The 23,554-nt window shown below is 36.3% G+C and overlaps 1 protein-coding gene across 1 annotated transcript in view; it reads left to right on the top strand.

Annotated features, from left to right (window-relative positions):
• EYS (eyes shut homolog) overlaps positions 1-23,554 on the top strand; it is a 1,054,063-nt gene that overhangs the window by 248,879 nt on the left and 781,630 nt on the right. The window contains exons 11-12 of the mRNA XM_074895818.1: positions 9,173-9,426; positions 22,224-22,328. Coding sequence (XP_074751919.1) covers positions 9,173-9,426; positions 22,224-22,328 — 359 coding nt within the window. The remainder of the gene's footprint in view (positions 1-9,172; positions 9,427-22,223; positions 22,329-23,554) is intronic.

Raw genomic sequence — 23,554 nt, 5'->3', positions numbered from 1 at the left:
TATTGACAAAAATGTCAACTATATCCTTTCCTTAGTGAGCTACATACACTATAGATATTTGAAAATGAGACTTTATAAAAATATGGTGAAAAAATAAATGTAAAAGGATTTCTTCAATAAGCAGAGTTCAGCTGTTCTTATCAGACTTGATTTATTTATTCTCTACAGAAAACAGAATAACTAAAATCTCTTCATAATGTCTGTGAGTGTATTTTGAAAGGCTTTAATTTTGTCGTGTGTCCTGTACTTAGAAGCACAGCAATTAATATGCTTTAGTGTTTCTATTTAGAGTAGGATGCAATAGTAGACAGCATTAAAATGGAATGAATTAAAAATTCCTTCCACTCCACCTCTGGTTTTATAGGATTTTCTGTAATAATAACTGAAATCCCCAAGTAAGCACACAGATACAACAGAAGTAAAAGGATTTTTTCCACAGTGTACTTAAAAAGCATACATCCTTCGTTCTTGTCAGTTTGCAATCAACTTGTATCAAAATACTGGACTATGTTCTGATGTTTTATTTGACTGATAAATCTGTGTTTTTCCTGTTTGTATCATGAAAAAATTCTGATAGAATAAGAAAGCCATGTTTACCCTAAAAAAATTACTGAGAAATTATTAGGTCTGAAGACTTCTGGTAAAATAAGAACTTTTGAATGTAGCTTGCTAATCGAGACTCAGGTTACTGAAAGAAAACACTTAAATCTTTTTCAGTCTTTGAAAGACAAATTAATTTGACAGATCAGTCTTTTTATTTAACAAACAAGAAAACGTACCATTAAGATCCTGATCCTAGATATGTTAGTGGACAGTTTTGTTATCATAGAACCTGACCCCACAGAAGCACAACTGATTATCTTGCAAAGACATTGTACAGAATGTTTACCATATAATACCTGCTTTGTCAACAACCAATTGTTTCTTAATGACAATGAAGATTTTTTTAAGAGAACTGAACTATTCCTTCCTTGAAAATAATGGTATTTCCCAAGAGTTTGTCAGCAAGTGAAACAATTTTCCCTTTCCAATTACCATTAAAACCAAAAGAATAGGAGAGGAAATGCTGAACTTAACAACTGTATTCACCCAACTTTTTTGAAAGACTCCTGAAATTTGCATTTCTATCTTAAAATTTATATCTCTTTAATAAGGCAGTTATCAAGAGCTGTATTTGATGCAAAGTAGTTTCAGGAAGACATAAGAAAACTCTCACCGGAATATATGGAGGTTTAGATGTATAAGTGCCATTAACAGCACTACTAGGATTCATTTTTAATGCTATTATAGTCACTCAAAACACCACTTTTATCTTCTCCACTTATTAAGTAAGCCAAAATGGTATGTATAATTTTTTTTTATTTATGGCAAATTCATGTAAAACTCTAGACTTTTCTCCTATGAGAAATCTTAACTTATAAACTAATTATTAAACTTTGGTCATAATGTACTGTTCCAGTGGTGGCTTGTTATAGGAATGCTAAAACCAGGAAAGCATGGAATGTATCCAGTTTAGCTTCAAGAATATCCCCCTCTTTTAAACTCTCATGATTCACAAGCTGTCAGGTTTTTCCAGATTAGAAATAAGCACTCTGCTGTATGTAATTTTTCTAACTTTCTCTCTCCTTACCCTGGCATATTTTGTTTCTTCACCCATTTTGAAATTACTGTTCCAGTCAGCAGTGTCACATGTGTGTATATTTAATATATTCAGAGAATTTCCTTTGAGCTCAGGATGGGGAGTCACTCTGAGTGAAGGAGAGGGACTTTAAAACTGTGATAGAGTATAATGCTCAGTAAGGGTATGTAATAAGAGCAATATAATCACAAGTCTTAGGAGTTTTAACTCTTTGGTTCAGTAATCATCTTCTTACAACTAAAGTGGCCTCAATCACACCAACACAAAGCTTATTACTTTGGTTGAGTTATTGCACTTCCAATCGAGTCTGTGCTGTTTGAGATATCATAAGTTAATCAACATGTGTTTCAAGTGATAAATTCTCCAAAGAATTACTGCTCCTGCTATTGTGTTGATGGTGTAGCTGTCAATATGATGAATCTGGGCAGATACCAAGCCAGAGACCAATTGCCTTCACATACCAAAAGAATCTCTTGACCTTTGGTCACATATATCCGAGTAAAAGGAGATTCATTACCTCAGTAAACAGTGTTACACAAAGAAAATATTTTCATTTTCCTTTCAAAAGAACTTTATTGTTTCATTATGTTCTCTATAAGAAGAGATCTGATTTAACATGTCTCAATGAGAAGCACATAATGAGTAATTAAAATGAAAGAACTCTTCAAGGAGTTGATCTTCCTGTTTTGAAATCCAAGAAGTATTTTATTATTCTGATTACTTCACCCTTGTAAATTTATTTCTTGTCAATGTTACGTTTGGGACAACCAAGGCCCTAACTGAAAGTCCTAATAAATATTATACTGTAGTCTGTTTAGTGAAGGGGAACAACAGAGGGAAAAGACAGAATTTAAAATTCAATATGGTTTCCATCACCTGTTCCGTTTCTCCTGTTTCTTCAGTCCAGTCTACCCAGATGAAGTTCTAAATTTATTGTATCCCCAGGAAAACCCAGCAAGAAGGACTGACAACTATTAGATTAACACAATTGAAGAAGCTGTATTGTAAGATTTACCACTGTTTAAAAGGTCCTGATAAACTAATACGTTTTCAAAATATATTTTAGTCTATAGATACAGCTCTGAGGTCATGATTTCATGAGTTTTTGTTCAGGAAAACTTCCCATTAGAACTCAGAGTTGGTGTACAGTATTGTTTGAATTGCCAACTCATTTTTCAGTATTTAGTGTATAAATTTCATTATATGTATAATCTTGAATTAATCTCACTAGGAAAGATTAAAGCCTTGCCTAGTGACACACTGTTAACTAAAATGCTTTAGAATATGAAGCACTTCTTTGCATGATGCCAGCAAGATTGTGAAAAGTAAACATAATTTAGATAACTTTTGAGTATCATAAAATTTAAAGATTCTATTACTTTATTAATCCTTGACTTTTTTCCATTTTCTGCCAGCTGGATAAATTAAGCTGTTAGATTTATTTTTTTTTTTTTAAATTTCTAATTTTCTATTTTCAGTTTTATTCATCCTAAACTGTATATGCAGTTTGACTGCAGGATGTAGTTGGCAGTGCCATATAAAGTTAGTGCTATGATATACACAGTTTTCTGTAGCAATAATAGGCTTCTTCCACTAGAAAGAGGAAAAATTCTTTTCCTCGCTTTGCTACAACTCCAGAAAGCCGGTGAATATATGTTGCAATTTCTTAGGGAATATTTCTGTAATAAGTTATACAACAGCTTTTCTGCAGAGAATACAGATGTTTACAAAAAAAAAAAAAACAAAAAACAAAATGAAACTAAATAACCTTTTAGTCTATTTATTAATGTGCGTGCAGTTCATACTTCAACTACAAAGCAAAATAATTATTACTGAGTAAATGCAGTTAATCTTCTTAGACTACTATAATAAAAAACCCCAAACATTTATTTTAAAATGAATTAGATATTGGAAGTCTTTGCTACTGCCAAGCTTCAGTGCTCCTGTGTGCCTTCTGTCTCAAGAAAATAGCTGGGTTATCTCCTAGCACAGATAAGCATAACTACACCTTCAGTCCAGTCTTTGGGTTTTTTTCAGTTATTTTAAAGATTAATCCATTGTACACAGTTACTTGTGCATGGCCCAAGTCGTGCTACATCTCTTTAGTGCAGGCAGACTGTGGTGGCATTGTGACAGCTGCCCTGCCTGGACTAACTAGTACCAATTTGCTTACCTGCACACCTGCTGTTCTAGACCTTCGGTGATAAAAAGGAATATCCTACTGCGTACTGGTTGTAAAAGATTGCAGCTATGCCATAACCACCTGCATTTGAATAATATGTTTCTTCTTAGACTAAATTCTATGCCTGACATATCTGCATCTCCATTTAACATTTATTTCACATGTATATCAAATTCCTGTGCAATGTTAACTAGATTAGGCAGTGGAGTAGCAACGTACAGTCAGCGGCACGATAGGTATGGGAGCAAACCAATCCACAAGGTAACTGTGGCTTGTGTTTAGTATCCACTACCAAAATCCCTGTTGGTAGCAAAAGCACTGAAGTATTCATTTTCCCTCCTGGGATGTTACACTCAAAATCTTGCTATGGACAAAAGAGGACATATGTGAAGCTAAGAAATTGTTGGTATTCCCATTAAAGTTAATACGAAATTTTTTATTTACCTTTTCTTGGGTGTCATACTTACGCTTTCAGTGTTCCCCCAGTTTGTAAAGTTAACATTTTAGTCTTTCTTAAGAGAGTAATTGGGGGGTGTCAGCATCTCCTGGTCTTTGCTGGGAGGTGTGTTGCCCCTTCCCCAGCAGGGTCATTCCCAGAGCTGAAGCGGGAGCAGGGAAGGCAGCAGTCACTGTGCCCTGGAGCGGGGTTATACCATTGAAACCTAGCTCAGGGCACAGCAAGGCTGTGTCCCTGAACTGATGTGTCAACCCACAGACAGGGTGTCCTTCTGATAGGAGCAAAAAACATGTTTTCTCAGTTAGAGATTCACTCATTAATAGAAATTCTATTATATATATGTGTATACAAATTAATTTTTAATTTATTGTAGAGAAGTATTTCAGCTTTAAAGCAAATTAACACTACAAATCAATCCATGATTCAAAGCTTTTGATATCATATTCAGTATTTTAGTGCTACTGAAGTATTAATGTAAGGTCATATTCATTAAAATCTAATGTGGTGATGGTATTTTTTCATACTACAAGTGTAAAAGACTTAATTACTTAGAGATTATTGGTCTTGATATTAGTTCTAAGACTGACAGGAAAAGATATTTGAATTTCAGCTATGTCAGTGTTATACCAGTACAGTGTTTAAAAAACCTGTATTCAAGACCCATTTCATAGATTGACTTAGACATTAAATGATAACATCTATTAAACATAATTTAGAAACTTATAAAATATTAAAGTTACAAATAAATGCACTCAGATGCTGATATCCAAAGCCCACAGAACTGCACTTACTGTTATACATTAAAGAAATATCCATAGTGCAATTCGTATCTGCTTTGTACATAATAATGTTGAACATATAACACATTAATGTAAGTGTAACTATTATATGTTAATGCTGTTCAATTAGAAAAAATGCAAAGACATGACTAGTTTAGACTTTTACTGCATAAAAATATCAATTTTTAATTGAAAAATAGGCACATTATAAAGTATAGATTTTTAATAGACTAATTTATTCATTTAAATATATTTTAGCCTTCTTTTGTAGATTTTCCATATATGATATTATATACTAAAATTATTTGTAAACTTGCCATTAGAATTTGATGTAAATTATTAAAAATTACGTTCATAAGGTGTTTATTGAACTTCTAAATCCTATCACTTCTGAATCCTATCACCCCTAAATCTCAGTCTGGATTATAAACTATAAATGAATGATTCTTAGGCTTGACTAGCTGCTTAAATCAGCCACTTTGTCTCACATGACATGAAGATCCAGTTTTAAAGTTATTTTCTAATCATGTTTACACTAAAGAAGAAAAAACCACAACAGTTTCTGTGTATTCAGGAAAGCAGTAAGCTATACTTAATAGCTAAACCAAGCAAACTTTTCACACTGAAGTGACAAGAGAATCTTCATGATTCAATTTTATTTTCCCTGAGCAATAATGAAGAGCCTAAAAAATTTAGAGCTTAATTTATCTAAATATCTTAATTATATCTTAATTTGATGATCAAAGGACTGGGAAGCCTGCCATTATGAGGAAAGGCTGGGAGAAATGGGTTTGTTCAGCCTTGAGAAGGGAAGGCTTAGAGAAGACCTTATCACCATGTTCCAGTATTTAAAGGGTGGTTACGAGGAAAATGGAGAGTCCCTTTTTACAAGGAGTCACATGGAGAAGACAAAGGGTAATGGGTACACGTTACTCCTGGGGAGATTTCAGTTGGACACAGGAGGGAAATTTTTCACAATGAGAACAATCAGCGATTGGAATAATCTCCCCAGGGCAGTGGTGGATTCCCCAACACTGGACTCTCAGGATTCAGTTGGACAGGGTGCTGGGTCATCTTGTCTAATCGTGCTTTTGCCATGATTTTGAGGTCCCTTCCAGCATGGTATTCTATGATTCTATCTTCTGCAAGAGATGAGCCATATTAAATTGAAAGACATTCAGTCATAATTTCAGCAGTAAAAACAAAGAACATTCCATTCTTAGTTGTTTTAGATTCCTCCAGACACTGAAGCACTGAAAAATAAGATACTTATAACATTGTTGCTTGTAATATGGAATTAGAATCATGAAACTAAAACTAGAAGACTTTCCATTACATCTGTTTCTGTGTAGTTCTTCTGCAATGTCTGAAGATACACAACTAGTAATAATAACAAAATGATAGAAAAATCCTTCTCTTTATACTTTTTCTTATTAGGGAGAGCTGTAAGTTAAACATTCTATTCAGTATTAATGATAAGAGCTACCTTTTCAAAGAATGACTGAATAGTTGCATTTTCACAATGCACAAGAATAATTGAATAGTTGCAAAAAAATAAAAAATTACTACATAATAGTTAACGGAGGAAAGAGTGATTAACTTCACCAGAAAAAAACTCATATGATCATTTTTTGTTTCTATACTGAGGTTTTACTGTTGGTGGTTTCAGAAACTGTGCAGCTAAAGGTAACTAAAAGTGCACATACTTTGCATGTTTATGCATAATGAAATTTTACGTAAATCAACATTTGCATTTAGTTTTAAAGCATCTGTATGAAATTATTTGCATGAACTTCATTCCTTTAAAAAGGGAGAAACAGAATCAGCCTGAGCTCTCAAGAAGAGACAAAGATTTCTTCTTTGCTAAGGAATGACTGAGGTTGGAAGAGAGAATACTTGAGTAGGTACTGCAGTGCAGTAGCAATGGATCTGTAAAGCAAAACTGGTGGTGCTGAAGAATACACAACCACACTATACAAGATATGGAGGGCTTACTTCAAGCAAGCTCTATTTTGGTGCAGGGACTAAAAGCCCATTAGCAGTTGGTGTGCATTAGCTGTGCTCCAAGGAGCACATCTACTGATTCAGTTTCAACTGAAATAAATCTGATACTGCTCTGCAATGCGATACAAAACACTGCAGTGGGGAACAGCCAGGAAATTAATCCTGAAAGTTTTCTTCTCATCTGATATAAAATAGTTTTATACAGGTGCACCTTGAGACATGAGGGAGCACAAAGTCAAGCCTCGAGTATTTTGAGAAAATTTTGTAGGGATCAGGAAGACAAAAAGTTGATATAAGTCTGACTGGGAAGTGTGAACCTTCCTGCAAGGAGGCAGTAGAAATAAAAGCTGAAGATATTTGTTTATATACACATAAGAAGTTACAGTTGTGGCTCAATCACTTGGTAAATTTTCTATTTAAAGAATTAACTATTACATTTTCTAATAGTACCTGTATTTTCCATAGATTAAAAGCCTTTTAATGCTAAGAAAATAACTAAACCATCTCTAAACTCAGTCCACTGTACAGTTGCACATAACAACCAACAATATCTTCCTTTATAAAATACTGCCTTTACTGTAGGCTTCTTTTAGTCACATCATGAAAGGGAAAAATCACCTAATTTGCTATGTGCTCTGAGGCTACTTTTAAACTCTCAGAGCTGCACTAATGTCCACAGATTACCTTGGGAGAAAAAAAAAGATCTAATTGGATTAAACACTAGGAGCTATTAATTTTATACATATGCCTTTTCCCTCTTCCTTTTTCTTCAGAAGTATTTCCTTAGTTTTATAATAAATGGAGCTCCTATTTTATTCTGGCCTTTTCTTGTACATCTCTATCTTGTACATAGACAAAGTTCTTTGCTCTTTCAAATTCTCTGTTGCCAAGAGGAATTTCAGGTAAAATTAGAGCCTATCTGAACAGAGAGCAGAGTATATTGTTGGTGGATATGGTAATAACCCCCTTATAGTCCAAAAGTTATATTGCAAAAAACTTTTGTGGAATCACATTCAAAATATCTACCGTCATGCTATCTTTTATAGGATCCTTTCTGTACACAGTCTTGTACATAGAGTATTTTTCCTACTGACTTACAATTATCCTGTTGGAGTTTTGATAAGAGATATAAAAACATCTAAGTGGAAATTTCCGCAAGTCTAACACAAAAATGCAGGAATAATAAGCAAGAACTGAAGTAAACAGTCACATGAACATTCACTTCTGTTAAAAACAAAGAAAAAACCCCCACCTTTCTGCCAGACAGATCAGTAGGGAAAATTGTCATAATAAAGTCTTGCTTAATATCTTAGTTCTTCCCAGCTTCTAGTAACATCTTTATGGATCAAGAATATGTAAGGTTATTGTAAAATTATCTCCTCCCATGTGAGGAGACACCTAGCTACAATAAGGGAACAATCAATCAAAGAAAATATTGCCCAATACCAGAGATTTTCTAATTTTATGAGATGTGGATCAGCTATGGGATAATTCAGCTTTGTTTTCATTTACACATAAAAAAAAAAAAGGGAGAAAGGGAAGCATGAAAAAGTCATCTCTAGTCTCATACAATTTATATGTCATCCTACATTGTGGGAAAAAAATATCCTGCTCAATTTCTATAAAACTTCAGCTACAGACAGAAATTGCAACCTGAGTTTATAATGATAAAGCATTTTATACTGACTTTATGTTCAGAGCAAGCAGGATGTAATACTGTTTTTTCTCTTAGTGGTATTGTAGCTAGACACTAATAATTTTCAGAAAATAAATTCTTAAAATGCATAATACTCATAGAATATACCAGTTTTCTATTTGAATATTGTCACTGGAATCTTGTTATTAAAACCAATATAGCTATTAGTTTCTCCCATCTAAATAGATGATTTTCATTATTGTGCAGTTCCATTTAATTATTGCAAGCAGTCTGTGTGAAACAGTTACTTAGTGACTAATTAAAGGTAAAGAAAGAAGATTGAAAAAAAATTGCAATTCATTTGCGAGTAATTCAAAGTGAAAATATTGTTAACATTATTAGTCGTTACTGACCTATATATTCAAGACTGGCAGTTATAGTTTTTTTTTTTTTTCTTCTCTCATTTCAATAACAGGTGCATATGTCCCCTTGGTTACAGTGGCACTTTTTGTGAATTTGATATAGACAATTGCATTGGAAACCAATGCTCTGAATATGGTTTCTGCCATGACCACTTGCATAATTATAGCTGTAAGTGTGTGCCTGGGTATGAAGGACCCTTCTGTGAAGTTGAAATTAATGAATGCTCAAGTTCACCTTGCAAAAATGGAGCTACCTGTATGGATTTAATGGGCCACTTTTCATGTCATTGTGCTGCTGGGTTCAAAGGTAAGTTTTCTCTTTTGAAGTGCTTTGTACTACAGATGTGAATGTCCAATTCTAAGTAAGCGATTTTTTATATGATTGTTTAATAACAATTATGTATATATATATAAACATATATATATTTGTGTGTGTGACTTACAAGAGTTTTTACTGAATTAGCACTCTAACTCTTAGATTGTGTCTCCTAATTGTTCCTAAGCTGATCTTCCCTCCACTAAATGTACAATTCTGAGCATGAGCTTTGATGCCGTTGGCAAAAACAATTGATCAAGTTCCAAAACACAATTTTAATCGTATTATTTTAATTTCACTGTTATGCAGTCTTAGGCATCATGGATTTAGTCATATACAGGCTGATAGGAACAAATGTTTTGGTACAGAACAGGAAAATTTAAACATGCGGAGGCCTGAGATCAGCAGCATCATCTCTCTGCACACATGGGATATAAACAACTATATTTGAGTGAGTTGGTCAGACTCCCCTTCTACTCAGTGCAGATAAGACATCTGCCTATATTAGACATCTGTTCTAGGATGAGATGGGCTGTAGATTTCTGCACTGGGTTAGATGAAACTCACACAATCTGATAACACGATTCCTTTTTGTCCTAATTTTCTGTTTTGTGTGAATACCCTGATATTCAGACTATGTGTGGGAAGCAGAAAATAATTTTGGATTCAGCAGTTCTGATGTGTTGCATTCCCAGTCTTTAGTCTACATCATCGAGCACAAACATTAATCTTCTGAATGCTTTTCTATCTTTACTGACAATCTGCAGTATACTACCACTAACAAAGGCAAAACCAGATATAGTATGCACAATGTCATCTGTATGAACTAATCACGAATTTACAGCTGATTCTTCCACACTACTGAGGGTTCTTGCTCCAGTTCAGGGAGCATGCATAGTAGAAATTTGTAAGCCCCAGTAAAACCACTGAGATAACCCATGTATTTGGATCTTTCTGGGTCACTGCCAAAGTGCTGAGCTATTAAGTAATTATAAATTCAGTGCTATTTTTTCATTACAAATTCTGGCTAGCTACACTTTTAACATTTCAGCACTAATATTTTAAACTTCAAATATATTTATATTCATTTACATATATACACACATTTATGTGTGTGATATACACTTGCTGATTATTGTCCTCAATGCGAGTTGAGTATATAATTTCTTGGTCAGCTGAATACACGTTTTAAGAAATATGATATTTCCGCTTCATGCTCATTTAATAATAAATGTGTAACAAAACAGAGGATTGTCACTGGGGTGGCCTAAACTCCACTAAGATAGCACCACTAAATGTCTGACTACAAGTGAAGAGAAAAAATACTTGGCTAACATGTACAAAATCTAATATAATATATTTCCAATTCACTGCTGAAACTCCAACCCTTATTTTATACTTTACTGGTCTTCATGGAGGGCCTCAACCACTCTAATATCACTACAGGATCAATACAGCAGGTTATATGATCTGTTTGGAAGAGTCCCATAGAAGAAAGTCCTGGAGGAAAGAGAGGCTCAAGAAAGCCTATTACCTCCTCCAAGCTCAAGAGCAGGAAGTCAGGCAAAAATGCCAGGAGGCCTGTGTGGATGATCATGCTGCTCCTGGCCAAACAAAAACACAAAAAAGGAAACATAGACAGGGTGGAAGCAAGGACAGGTTACCTGGGAGGAAATACAGAGACATTATCTAAGCACGCACTGAAAAGGTTAGGAAATTCAAAGTCAAAATTCAGTTGAATCTGACAATGGATGTGAAAAACAACACAAAGGGCTTCTACAATGTGCTTGGTTTGTGTGTGCCTTTGGTAATGGAGGAGGGGCAACAGAGGTGGTTCCTGTGAGAATCTTCTCAAAGCTCCCCCTCTTCCAAGTCAGATCCGCCTATGGCCAAGGCTGAGCCAATGAGAGACAGTGGCTGCACCTCTGTGATAACATATTTAAGAGGGTGAGCCTGAGAGGAGGAGGAGTTGTGAGGGAAATGCCTATGCAAACAACTTTCTTCTTTGAAAGAAAGGAAGAGTGGGGACAGTGGGAGGTACGCCAGAGCAGAAACATACCCTTAGTGGAAGAAGCTCAAGAAATACTTATGCAAACTGGATATACATAAGTCCATAGGCCCTGATGGGATGCACCCACAAATGCTGCAGGAGCTGGCAGATGTCATTGCAACGTCACTCTCAATAAACTTTAATTGATCATGGTGATTAGGAGCAGTGGCCAAAGACTGGAAGAAAGCAAATGTCACTCCTATCTTCCAAAGGGAAAAAAGGAAGACCTGGAGAAAAACAGCCAGGTCAGTTTCACTTTGATCCCTATGAAAGTGGTAGAGCATCTAATCCTGGAAGCCATGAATGACAAGAAAATCATCTGGCGTAGTCAGCATGGATTCACCAAGGTTTTCATGCTTGACCAACCTGATAAACTTCTATAATGAAATGACTGGGCTGGCAGACAAGGAGAAGTGTATGTTGTCTACCACGACATTAGCAAGGCTTTTGGAACTGTTTCTGACAATATGCTCATGAAATAGCTGATAAGTATGGGCTGGATGAGCAGACAGTGAGGTGAACTGAAAACTGGATGAACAACCAGGGTGGTGATCAGTGGCATGAAATAAGGTTTGAGACCAGTAACTAGAACTGTACCCCAGGGGTCAATAATTTGTCCAGTTCTGTTTAACATCTTCATTGATGATCTGACTGACTGGCAGACTGATGACACAAAACTGGGAATGGCTGATATATCAGAGGGCCATGATGCCATCCAGAGGGACCTTGACAGGCTGGAGAAAAGGGCTGAAATTATTCTCATGAAGTTCAAGAAAGAGGAGTGCCAAGTCCTGCACCTGGGGAGGAATAACCCCAAGCACCAGTACATGCTGCGGGATAACCAGCTGGAAAGCAGATTTGCAGAAAAGAACCTGGGTGTCCTAGTGGACTTCAGGTTGAATGTAAGCCAGCAATGTGTCCTTGTGACAAAGGCAGCAAATTCCTGGGCTACTGGCTTTTTGCCAGCATGTCAAAGGAAATTATTATTCCCCTCTACTCTGCAATGGTACTGAGGCCACACTATAGTACAGTTTCCACTTCTGAGCTCCCCGGTACAAGAGAGGCATGGAACTACTGAGGACAGTCCAGTGAAGGGCCGTTAAGATGACTGAGGGACTGAAGCATCTCTCCTATGGGGAAAGGTTGAGGTAGCTGAGACTGTTCAGCCTGGAGAAGAGAAGGCTCAGGGAGGGATCTCAATGTATATAAATACCTGAAGGCAGGGTGCAAAGAATCATTGAAAAGAATCATAGAATATTTTACATTGGAAAGGACCTTAAAGATCATCTAGTTCCAACCCCCCTGCCATGGGCAGGGACACCTCCCACTAGCCCAGGTTGCTCAAAGCCCTGTCCAACCTGGCCTTGAACACTGCCAGGGAGGGGGCAGCCACAACCTCTCCGGGCAACCTGTTCCAGTGTCTCACCACACTCACAGTAAAGAATTTCTTCCTTATATCTCATCTGAATCTACCCTCTTTCCATTTAAAACCATTACCCCTCGTCCTATCCCTACGCTCCCTGATAAAGAGTCCCTCCCCATCTTTCCTGTAACCCCTTTAAGTACTGGAAGGACTCTATAGGATCTCCCCAGAGCCTTTTCTTGTCCAGGCTGAACAATCCCAAATCCCTCAGCCTGTCCTTACAAAGGAGGTGCTCCAGCCACATGACTATCTTCATGAAAGAAGATGAATCTGAGCTCTTTTCAGTGGTGTCCAGTGCGAGGACCAGATGCAATGGGCAAACTGAAACACAGGAAGTTATGTCTAAAGAGCTGGAAATACTTTTTTACTGTGAAGGTGACTGAACACTGGCACAGGTTGGCCATGGAGGTTGCAGAGTGTCCATCTATAGAGATATTGAAAAGCTGTCTGGACACAGTCCTGGGACAGTGGCTCTGGATGTTCCTGCTTGAGCAGGGGGATTGGAAAAGATCACCTCCAGAGGTCACTTCCAACCTCAACCTTTCTGTGACTGTGTGAACATGACTTGCTTATACAAATGATACAGTGATATATAACTGGAAAATAGTTTGTTTTGTTTTGTTTTGTTTTTTTTAAATGTTATCACTCAGTGAGATATTATATAATAACATACCCATAGAAGCAAATTCAAAGAAAAACAAATTTCATGGTATTACTCATTTAGTCATTATCGCATGAACTGAATATACTGAATTCAGATGTTTCAGAGATTATAAACCAGAAACAATTAATAAAAGGCTGTTTAAACTTCTAAAAGATGTTATCACTAGGCTAGTAATTTCATTTTCATATAGTCTCAGAGGGTTTATGATCCTGGGATATTTTCCAGCACATAACAGATTTGAAGCTCAATTGTAACTGCATGTTATGAATCAGTGAAGAGTATCTCAGTGTACTAGTAAAGAAATGCATTTATTCTTATTTCATTTATTTTCTGTGTGTTTGTTATGTCATTCATCTGCAATTCAACTTTTTCACATATCCAGATGTACTTCATTTTTCTTCATAAACAGTAAATTCACTTTCAGATTAAATTTCAAAGGCAGTAGTAAATAAACTAAAAAATAAAACAAAAGTTATTGTTGTTCAGGACTCTGTACATCTTTGGGGAACTATCACATTTTGTGTACTAGGATTGATAGATTTGCAAATAAGCCATGAGTTCTCAGTCACCAACTTGGTTTCTCTCCTGCTAATAAATGAATCCCTGGGTACTCTTTGATATAACATTAGAATCAGTTTTTATTTCAGAAGAAAAAAATTACATAGAGAAGTCATAGCTGTTTCCTCTGTCTAGATGACTATCAGCATTTCTCAAATGCTTTACATTCTATTAACTAGGGACCTCTTAGGCACTGTAATGGCATTTGTCATCTTCAAAAGCATGACCTGATTTGGTTAAAAAACAAGTTCATAAAAAACCCAACGCTTGGGTATTTGCACAGAAAGGTTTACACTGCATAAAGTAAATTAAAAATTGGTTTGTATTTTTAACTACTTCAGTTTCTTACACAGAAAACATCTTGAATAAAAGAGAAAAATAATCAGATGTGCAGAACAACAAAGTTGAGAAAGGAAAATGTCAGTTAAGCTCACTAAGGCTACACCTGGACCATCTGTATTGCTTTTCATATCTTAATTTTCTGCAAAGTAAGCAGAAATGTTACTCAAGCTGATACCTCCCATCTAACACAGCAGTTTATGTTGCTTAGAAAGCAACAGAATTGCACCATTTGTTCTTAGGTATATGACTTGAATGCTTTATATTTATATACATTTTACAGAATAGTGGACAGTAAGGCAGAAGTGTTGTGAAGACAACCTTCAAATATCTTGTTACTGTTATGGATACTAGTTGAATTTTAAAAAAACCTCTTGGTTTTTGTTTTTGGTTGGGGTTTTTTTCAGCAGTGCTTCATTAAGATTACATTAAGTAGAATTTTAAATCATTTGTTTTTCATCTGATCGAGGAATAGAAAGATTCAGTTTATGTCTTGAAGTAATATTTTCTCAAGTAAGGAGTTTTAGCTAAAAAAAAAAAATTCTTAGACTTCCTTTTATTAATTGTGGTCATTCTGTCTGCTTTTGCATTGTCAAACTTTATATTTCATTATGCCTGTTGTTGGAAGTGTGGGAAAAGCAAACCAGTGAAAATGCAAAACACACATTTCCTTAACATGTGGTGCGCAGAACAAACACAGGACAGGGTGGAGATCCAGTGATTTGTGTTGCCATGGCACCAAGGAGGAATGTGAAGCAAAGTGGAGACCGCATGGTCCCGTTCTTCCACTTTTCTCAAGGAACATTTGACATGACTATGCAGATTTATCTCCTGCTCTTCCCTTTCTCACAAGGACTGATTTGCCGTACTCTGCAGACTATCTCTCTCATTCTTCCTCTTTTCCCACAAAAACAGCGCACACCTTGCACCAAGGAACGTGCTGTGTGGTTACTCAAGAAACAATGGCTTGACCATAGTCCCACTCACACATACATACTTAGAGAAATACTACCTGGTGTTTGTATCTAACTCAGATGATAATCTGATAACAAATCAGAGGGACAGATCAACAGGTTTGTGGTGCTTCCCACCACCACCACCCCCCCCCAAGGGACACATTTTGGTAAGATTTCAGCCCTCATCTATGCTGAGTGATTACCTGGGAATTAAGTGTGTGTGATTGCAATTGGTTTTTCTGTGTAGTGCTATATAACGAGCCTGCAGTTTGTGCATTTATCATAGGCAATCTCAAAGAATCTGTAGATATTGAATAAAAATAAATCGTACTATTCATGAACCTGACTGCTTCTCCTGAATGCAACCAGACCTACAGCATATGGGCTGTTTGTGCGTCTGGTGTCAGGCCTATAGTTACAGCCATAATTGGAATGTCTATTAAGAGATAAATCCAGCTGCCCCTACCCCCTTTAATCTCTGAGGACTAGCTAGAATGCAAGAGGATTAATCTCTTACCAAATCAATTCATTACCTTAAATGCAACACCTATAAAACAAATGTTGGTATAACCATATGCAAATGAAACTTTGTATTTTGACATTTTTACATGTGTTTCGTAATTCAGACCGATGTTAATAGCAGTGGTGGCAATTAATAAGAGATACTTATATAAAATGTGTATTACGTTGAGAAAATAAGGTCTCAAATCAATTTCAGTTTTAATCTAGTGTCACAATATTATATCTGAGAATGATATGAAGTTAAATTTATTCTGATATTAAAATAAAAATCAGTTTTGTGAATATTCTGCAAAATCGAAAAAAAGTGCAATTAGTTCAGATAAAGTATGAAGTTAAGCTCTTTAAGTCAAGCAGAAATAAAACATCCAAAGTTTGACCACAGAAAATTGCAAACTTTCGATCTAGTGACCTTACAGAGTTGCTCTTACTTTTGAAGTGAAGAAATATTCAGTGAGGCTTCATCCTTTATGAAAAAGAATATTTCTTGTTGTCTTTGATCTCCAGTTATATTTACCTGAGAACTTCAGAATGTCTCTATTTGCTAAAATAGCATTATTTCTTTAAACCAAGTAAGTTACATCAATAACACTGGTGAAGGAGTAAATATCTTTGCCAAAATTTTTAACATGCACCTACTTAGGTCCTTAGACTCTTCTCAAGACTTTTGCACTCCTGCAGAATAACCTGTCTCTAGTGTGTCATCAATGTGTCTGTAGAAAATGTTTCTGTTAAACATCAGGCTTTGATTTGCAGGATTGACAGACTTTCCTAAGTAGCTATAATTATTTGTTATATATTTTAAGAACACTGCAACTTTATATCCTTTATAGGATAAAACACAGTATAGAGTTAATAGAAGTAGAATCAGCTTATCAGCATTTTTAACATTCTCTTTGTACATCAGAATTCAGTAACATGTTCCCTGTAAAATGTTTAGGAATTCATACCCTAAGCTATGATTTATTAAATAACTAATTAAATATTGCATTTTACTACTAATTATGTTTGGATGTGTTGTATTAATGTTCACCTTAAAAGTGTAAACCCAGAAAATATTTATATTAACATACTTTGATGTTGAAAGTAATTTGTAGCCAATTAGTGATTTTTATCTGGTGCTCAAAGAAGGTTCTCATCATCCATTTCAAATGCATAGTTGAGATTATAGATGCATAAAAAAAAAAAAAAAGCCTCTGTACATGTCAAGCTTTTTTTGTGTCTTGAATACTCAGAAAATATGGTCTCACAGTAGCTTCATATGTTCTTTGATTCTCTCTGAAATACTTAAAAAATACTACCCTTATATTGTTTTTTCACTCTAAGGGCATGAATTCTTAAATTTTCCTAACAACCTGCAAGAAATATTGGGATGTGCCTTTTGTCAGGTGCAACTACTAGTTTAATGCTTTTCTATGTTATGGCACATAACCAGAAGAGCTAGTTATTGTCTACAGTACACAAAAAGCAATTACTTTTATTTTCACTACTTGTGCATTTGATTGGCAGAAATTGCATTTGAACATGAAGGCTTTGCCAAGTTTTAACATGAGTCGTAGGAAGGTTATTCTTCTAGCTTTTTCTGAGATGTACAGAATTACCAAAACTGCACCTTTTAGATGAAAAATAATATCACGTTTTCAAATCTGTAAATAGTATAATTTTCAGTGGCTAGATAGCAAAATTAGAAGGAAAACAAAAGTGGTCTTGAATCAATGGTAATGGATATGCGTAGAAGCTAAAGTCCTAGCTGTGTATGGCAAAAATACTGCAACTTTGTCAGGAAAAAAAACAGTGAACTGTCTGTATTTAACGTGTTAACAGCATTTTCAACTGAATATTTCAGAAAGTTTGATATCTTTCTAAATCATTCTGCAAGAACTGTTAGCTGGCATGACTTATGAATCAGTCAGCGGTTTTTGCAAATATTTCCATCAGTTATGAGAAAGGTACTCTCAGTGCTTGATAACTCCAATGAGGCTGAATGGCATGTAATTGCTTCTTTGTCAACTGAAGTAATTTAGCTGTAATAACAGCCTCCAGCATAAAATCAGCACCTTTGTTATCTGAACAGGGATTTTTTTTTTCCCATTTCCTTGTTCTCCTAAATGAAGAATGGAATTCATACACATCTAGCATGGCCATAGGTAAATAAAAACAAGACACCTGAAATCAGATAGTTTTCTGTTAAACAAGTATAGCATTAGTATGATTAGTATTAGTAAACTGTACAGCATTAGTTTGGACATTTGGGATTGTCTAAACTGGAATTAAATATTTTAATCTATGGAGTGTTACAATATAGATGAATACATTAAGAAAAACTACTCACTGGAGTTTTAAGATAATGGGGGTTAGTAATACTATATCAGAAATGAAATTCAGTTTCTGATGCCACTGGTGAGAAATTTTTAGCTATTTATTTTCTTCCAAATTAAGATGCAGATTAAATTACCTTTTTATAGAATCATAGTATCACAGAAACATGGAATAATTTAGGTTGGAAAAGACCTTTAAGATCATCAAGTCCAACCATTAACGTAACATTGCCAAGTCCACCCCTAAACCATGTCCCAAAGTGGCACTTCTACACGCGTTTTAAATACCTCCAGGAATGATGACCCAACCACTGCTCTGGGTAGCCTGTTCAATGCCTGATGACCCTTTTGGTGAAGAAATTTTTCCTCATATCTAATCTAAACTTCCCCTGGTGCAACTTGATACCATTTCCTCTTGTTCCATCACTTGTTACTTGAGAAAAGAGACCAACACCCACCTCATTACAAACTCCTTTCAGGTAGTTGTAGAGAGCAATAAGATCTTCCCTCAGCTTCCACTTCTCCTGCTAAATAACCCCATTTCCCTCAGCCACTCCTCGTAAGACTTGTGCTCCAGACACTTTGCCAGCTTCATTGCCCTTCTTTGGACACTCTTCAGCACCCCAGTGTCTTTCTTGTAGTGAGGGGTCCAAAACTGAATCAAGGTGTGGCCTCACCAGTGCCAAGTACAGGGGATTGATCACTTCCCTAGTCCTGCTGGCCATGCTATTTCTGATACAAGCCAGGATGCTATTGGCTTTCTTGGCCTCCTGGGCACTCTGACAGCTCATATTCATCTGGCTATTGACTAACACCTCGAGGTCCTTTTCCATCACACATCTTTCCAGACACTCTTCCTCAAGTCTGTAGCATTGCATGGGGTTGTTGTGACCCAAGTGCAGGACCCAGCACTGAGCCCTGTTGAATATCATTGATCCAACCTGTCCAGATCTCTCTGTAGAGCCTTTCTACCCTCAAGCAGATCAACACTCCTGCACAACTTGGAGTGGTTTGCAAATTTACTGAGGGTGCGCTCTATCCCCTCAACCAGACCACTGATAAAGATATTAAACAGCACTGATCCTAATACTGAGCCCTTTCCCTTCCCTTCCCTTCCCTTCCCTTCCCTTCCCTTCCCTTCCCTTCCCTTCCCTTCCCTTCCCTTCCCTTCCCTTCCCTTCCCTTCCCTTCCCTTCCCTTCCCTTCCCTTCCCTTCCCTTCCCTTCCCTTCCCTTCCCTTCCCCTGCCATACTGGCAGCACTCCTGGTCGCTGGCGCTCCCTAAAGGCTTCGGTTATACATAGATGGGGACTTGTCCCCCATTGCTCCTGGCCCTGACCAGGTCCCATCAGCTGCTGTGGCCGAGCTGAGGGCTCCTGGCGACTCTCTCAGTTCCCCCTGAGGTTCACCTAGTTCAGTAAATCCCACTCTGCACCTTGCTAGAGCGCTCTGCTGCAGGTCATGCCAGCACTGGAGCTGCTCGCCTCAGCAACTGAGTGTTTTTCTGCATCCTTTCTCATACTGTCAGAATGACTCCTTTGACTCCTTTCTCACCTTTTCTACACACAATCAGGTTTTGTCACTACTCCTCAACACAGCTAAAGCTCCAAGGTTCATCTCATGTCCCCAGATTCCTCTAGCCTACATTATTTCATCACCCTCTCAGGACTCCCTAGGTGTTGTATCATTTAATATAGTTCAGTCAAAACATGGCCACAGAATTAACCTTTTGATAAGGTGTTATTTTGCTTTTGAATTCCTCAAAGAGTTCACCTTGCCCAATACACGCTATTTTTTCTTCCTTTTTGGAAATACTCCTCAGCTGACAGCTGCCCTTCATGTCTTTGTTCTTTTCTTCTATTTCCTACCATCCCATCAGGATTTCCAGCCTGAATGAGCAATTTATGGTACTGTTATAAAACTGTTGCAACTGTCCCTGCTTACAGTCCACTTAATCCCCTAAGGACTATTTTCTTCAGACTGAATACAGGCTATCCTATATCTCATTAGATATGGACCTTCAGGGAACTGAATTTCACCCTAAATGCTCAGTTTCAAAGTATATATCTGTAGTCAGAATCCTACATGTAGTTGACTCATTTTTCTGCTGAATGTCACACCCAATTTCCCATCCTAATAATAAAAGAAAATCAAAGGAGACGGATAAGAACAGTTCACAAGGAATTGTAGTTATACCTGCTACAGCCATGACTTAAAATTATGGTACTATCTAGTTCAGTAAGATACCTTTACTGCCTTAGATTCAAGAGGAAAAATAGAGCCATCTTCACAAAAAGGCAGTAAGAAGTTCACAAATCTCAGATAACATGAGTAAATGAGAATGACCCTATTCCATTATTTCCCTTAGAATTCTATTTGTTTTAGCTTCTTATCTATTAGGAGTATACAACAACTCAAGGGAAGTGAAAGAATCTGTTTCCAGGAGTTTTTCTTGTGCTGCAGCTTACCTATGGTTTGTGGCCAGCTAATTTACTTCTAGAGGAAACTGTTTGCGCTAATCTCCACTTGTCTTTGCAGAAGATAACAGATGCCAATGTGTTACCATTTATCTTCCTCAAAAGAAAACTACCATAATCAGGGACTTAACTGTGGAAATGTATCTGAACTAGCAAACATAAGAAAAGCAAATATCAGAATTAGATCAGAAAGTGATCTTACACATACTGCTGTTACGTTATCAGCACTTCAAGGAAAATTTTAAAAATTATAAGAACTTAGAAAAGGATTTATATTTTGGCCAGTCCTGACTCTATTCCTCACTGGTGCCACAGCACACTCTAAGCAGCACTCAGCAGCTGCTGTTAGGAGATAGTTTTTCAGTTTACTGAGTTACCTGAATTCTCCCTAGTCTCTGCTGTGTCTCCCCCTCTTCATCCAGATATTTTGAACTCTTATGGAAAATGCAGAGCATGTTTAGAGGCAGGAAAAAACCCTAATAGGAGCCACTCTGTCATAAGTTTATGTGTGGAAGAGAATCTTGGTGATGCTATGGGCTTCTCCAATGAAGGTGTTTTGTATCCAGTAGTTTCACAAAACACAGATTTGAGACCTGACTATCTTGGCTTATATGATTGTATAAGAGGGCGTGTATGTGCGCTGCAGATAAGACATCAAATATTTTCCACAGTGAAAAGAAATCAGAGGAATTTCACCATTTGGTTTGGTTTTATCTTCTTCTGTAAGATTCACAGAAAGCCCAGCATGCTTTGTACACTGCTGACCTCTGATAAGTACTGAACATGTGATTTGCCTCCGTATTTCTGTGGCTGGAAATAACTTTTCCTGTTACAAATCTAAGCAACCCGTATGGTAGATTACAAATCTACATTTCACTATACTTTGCTTTTAATTATTTCATTCCCTCTCATCTGTATTTTTCCTCATTAAATATTCTTCAGTGACTTGATCATCCTTCTTTGTATTACAGGGAGAAAGAGAAATATCCAGTATCATAGTACCAACAATTTTCTGTAGAATGTAGGCTGAACTTTACTGTTACACATAACTGTCTGTAAATTAGTGTTGGCCTGATGTTCATATGTAATGATACTTTCCCAATCTTTTTCAAAGGAGACAGTGTGTGAAATGAAAGAAAATGATTGACACAATGGAACAAAAGTTGCCTGAATATAGTAATTTTGTATAATGGAAAAAAGCTCCACGATTATGCATACTCTCAGTAGGAAAGCTTTCTGTTTTCCTGATTGTCATGCTTCCAACATTTCCTGTCAAAATGGACTGTCTTGTAACTAATGAAGCAGAAAATTTCATGACACACAGGGTGTTTATCAGCATCTCTGTGTATTCAGCACGTGCACCTTCAACCGTGGGGTCAGCATTTAGACTGTGACAACCCCATAGTCCTTTCTCATTACAAATATGTCTCTATGATTTGAACACATCAGCACATTTGTCTTTTTCTTTTTAATCTAAAATTTCAGGAGAAACATGTTCTGTTCACATGAATGACTGTCTAGACAGACCCTGTTGGAATGGAGGAACCTGTGAAGAAAACATAAATGGCTTCAAATGCAATTGCCCATTTGGTAAGCATTTATAGTTCTTATACAATTGCTAGTTTGGCATAGTGTGTGAGTTCTGCATTTGTTATTTGAGTGCTATAAAGTCTTATATGGCGAAAGCATTTTGCTTACATTTTGAAATATACAGAGCTAGTTATTTAGACTAATAAAAAGGAAATTTTTCTCTATGAGTGTCCATGACAATTTTCTTATGACTAATTTTTATAAATAATAGATTACTTAGATTTAAAAATACTTGTAATACTGGAACATACTGGTAAAGAAATATGACAGAACTGGAGATTTCCAATTTATAGTGTCTATTTGTATAAATACCTTACAGGAAGACATTCCTTGAAAAAGTGTAGGTTTTAGACAGTAAAACATGTTGAAATTGAGCAAACATCCAAAATCCAGTCTTTGGAATCCTGTTGTGCTGGCCACATTACTCACATCTGAAAGAACTGAACACTGCTCTAAGGTATGTATGACCACAATTTGGTTGCCTGAGCATGTGCTCTTTGTGCCATCTAAAATGCTCTTAAATATCCAAAATATTGTATGAGGCTGGAAAACACAGTACAGGATATAAGGGCCATGCAAGATGGATCAGGCCAGGTAGCAACTAAACTAATCATACAGTGTGAAAAAAAACAACAAAATAAAGGGAGAGAGGAATATAATGCTGAAGATTTTGCTGTACTAATAATATATACGCCATATAATTTGGGATTTTGAATGTTACTGTATGTTGTCTAAGAAAACATAGAAAAGGATGGGTTATAAATTCTTGACCTTAGAAATCCTTTGACCAGGATCAACAGGTTTTATCCATATTCTATAATCATTAAGACCAAAGGAGGTTGGGGTAGAGATTAATCAGCTGGTAAGTTAATTCGTAAAAATGGATACACAATTACTGATATATTCTAAAAAGGTTGTGGGTTTGGTGTTTTGGTTTTTGTTTTTGTTTTTGTTTTTGTTTTTTTTTTACGTGTGCATTTATAAGCTCATTTTTACTGTGGAAAATAAGGTCAGAAAACTGTATTTTATACAGTCATAGTCTAAGAAGGTTTACAGTACTGGGGTGTTTAGGAGAGAAACTGATAGCAATCAGTAAAACCTGGAAATGTCAGAGCACTGAAACACAAGTCTTCAACATTCCTCTCAAGCAAAGCAACAGATTTTTAAGAGTACTTGATTGTACTTAAAATCGACAGACCCTTAAATGCTTTAAGGGTGGTATTCTG

This window comes from Athene noctua, chromosome 1 (assembly GCF_965140245.1).
Source record: "Athene noctua chromosome 1, bAthNoc1.hap1.1, whole genome shotgun sequence".
Lineage (NCBI taxonomy): Eukaryota > Metazoa > Chordata > Aves > Strigiformes > Strigidae > Athene > Athene noctua.
The sequence above is the reverse complement of the archived record's forward strand: the minus strand, read 5'-3'. Positions and strand labels throughout refer to the sequence as shown.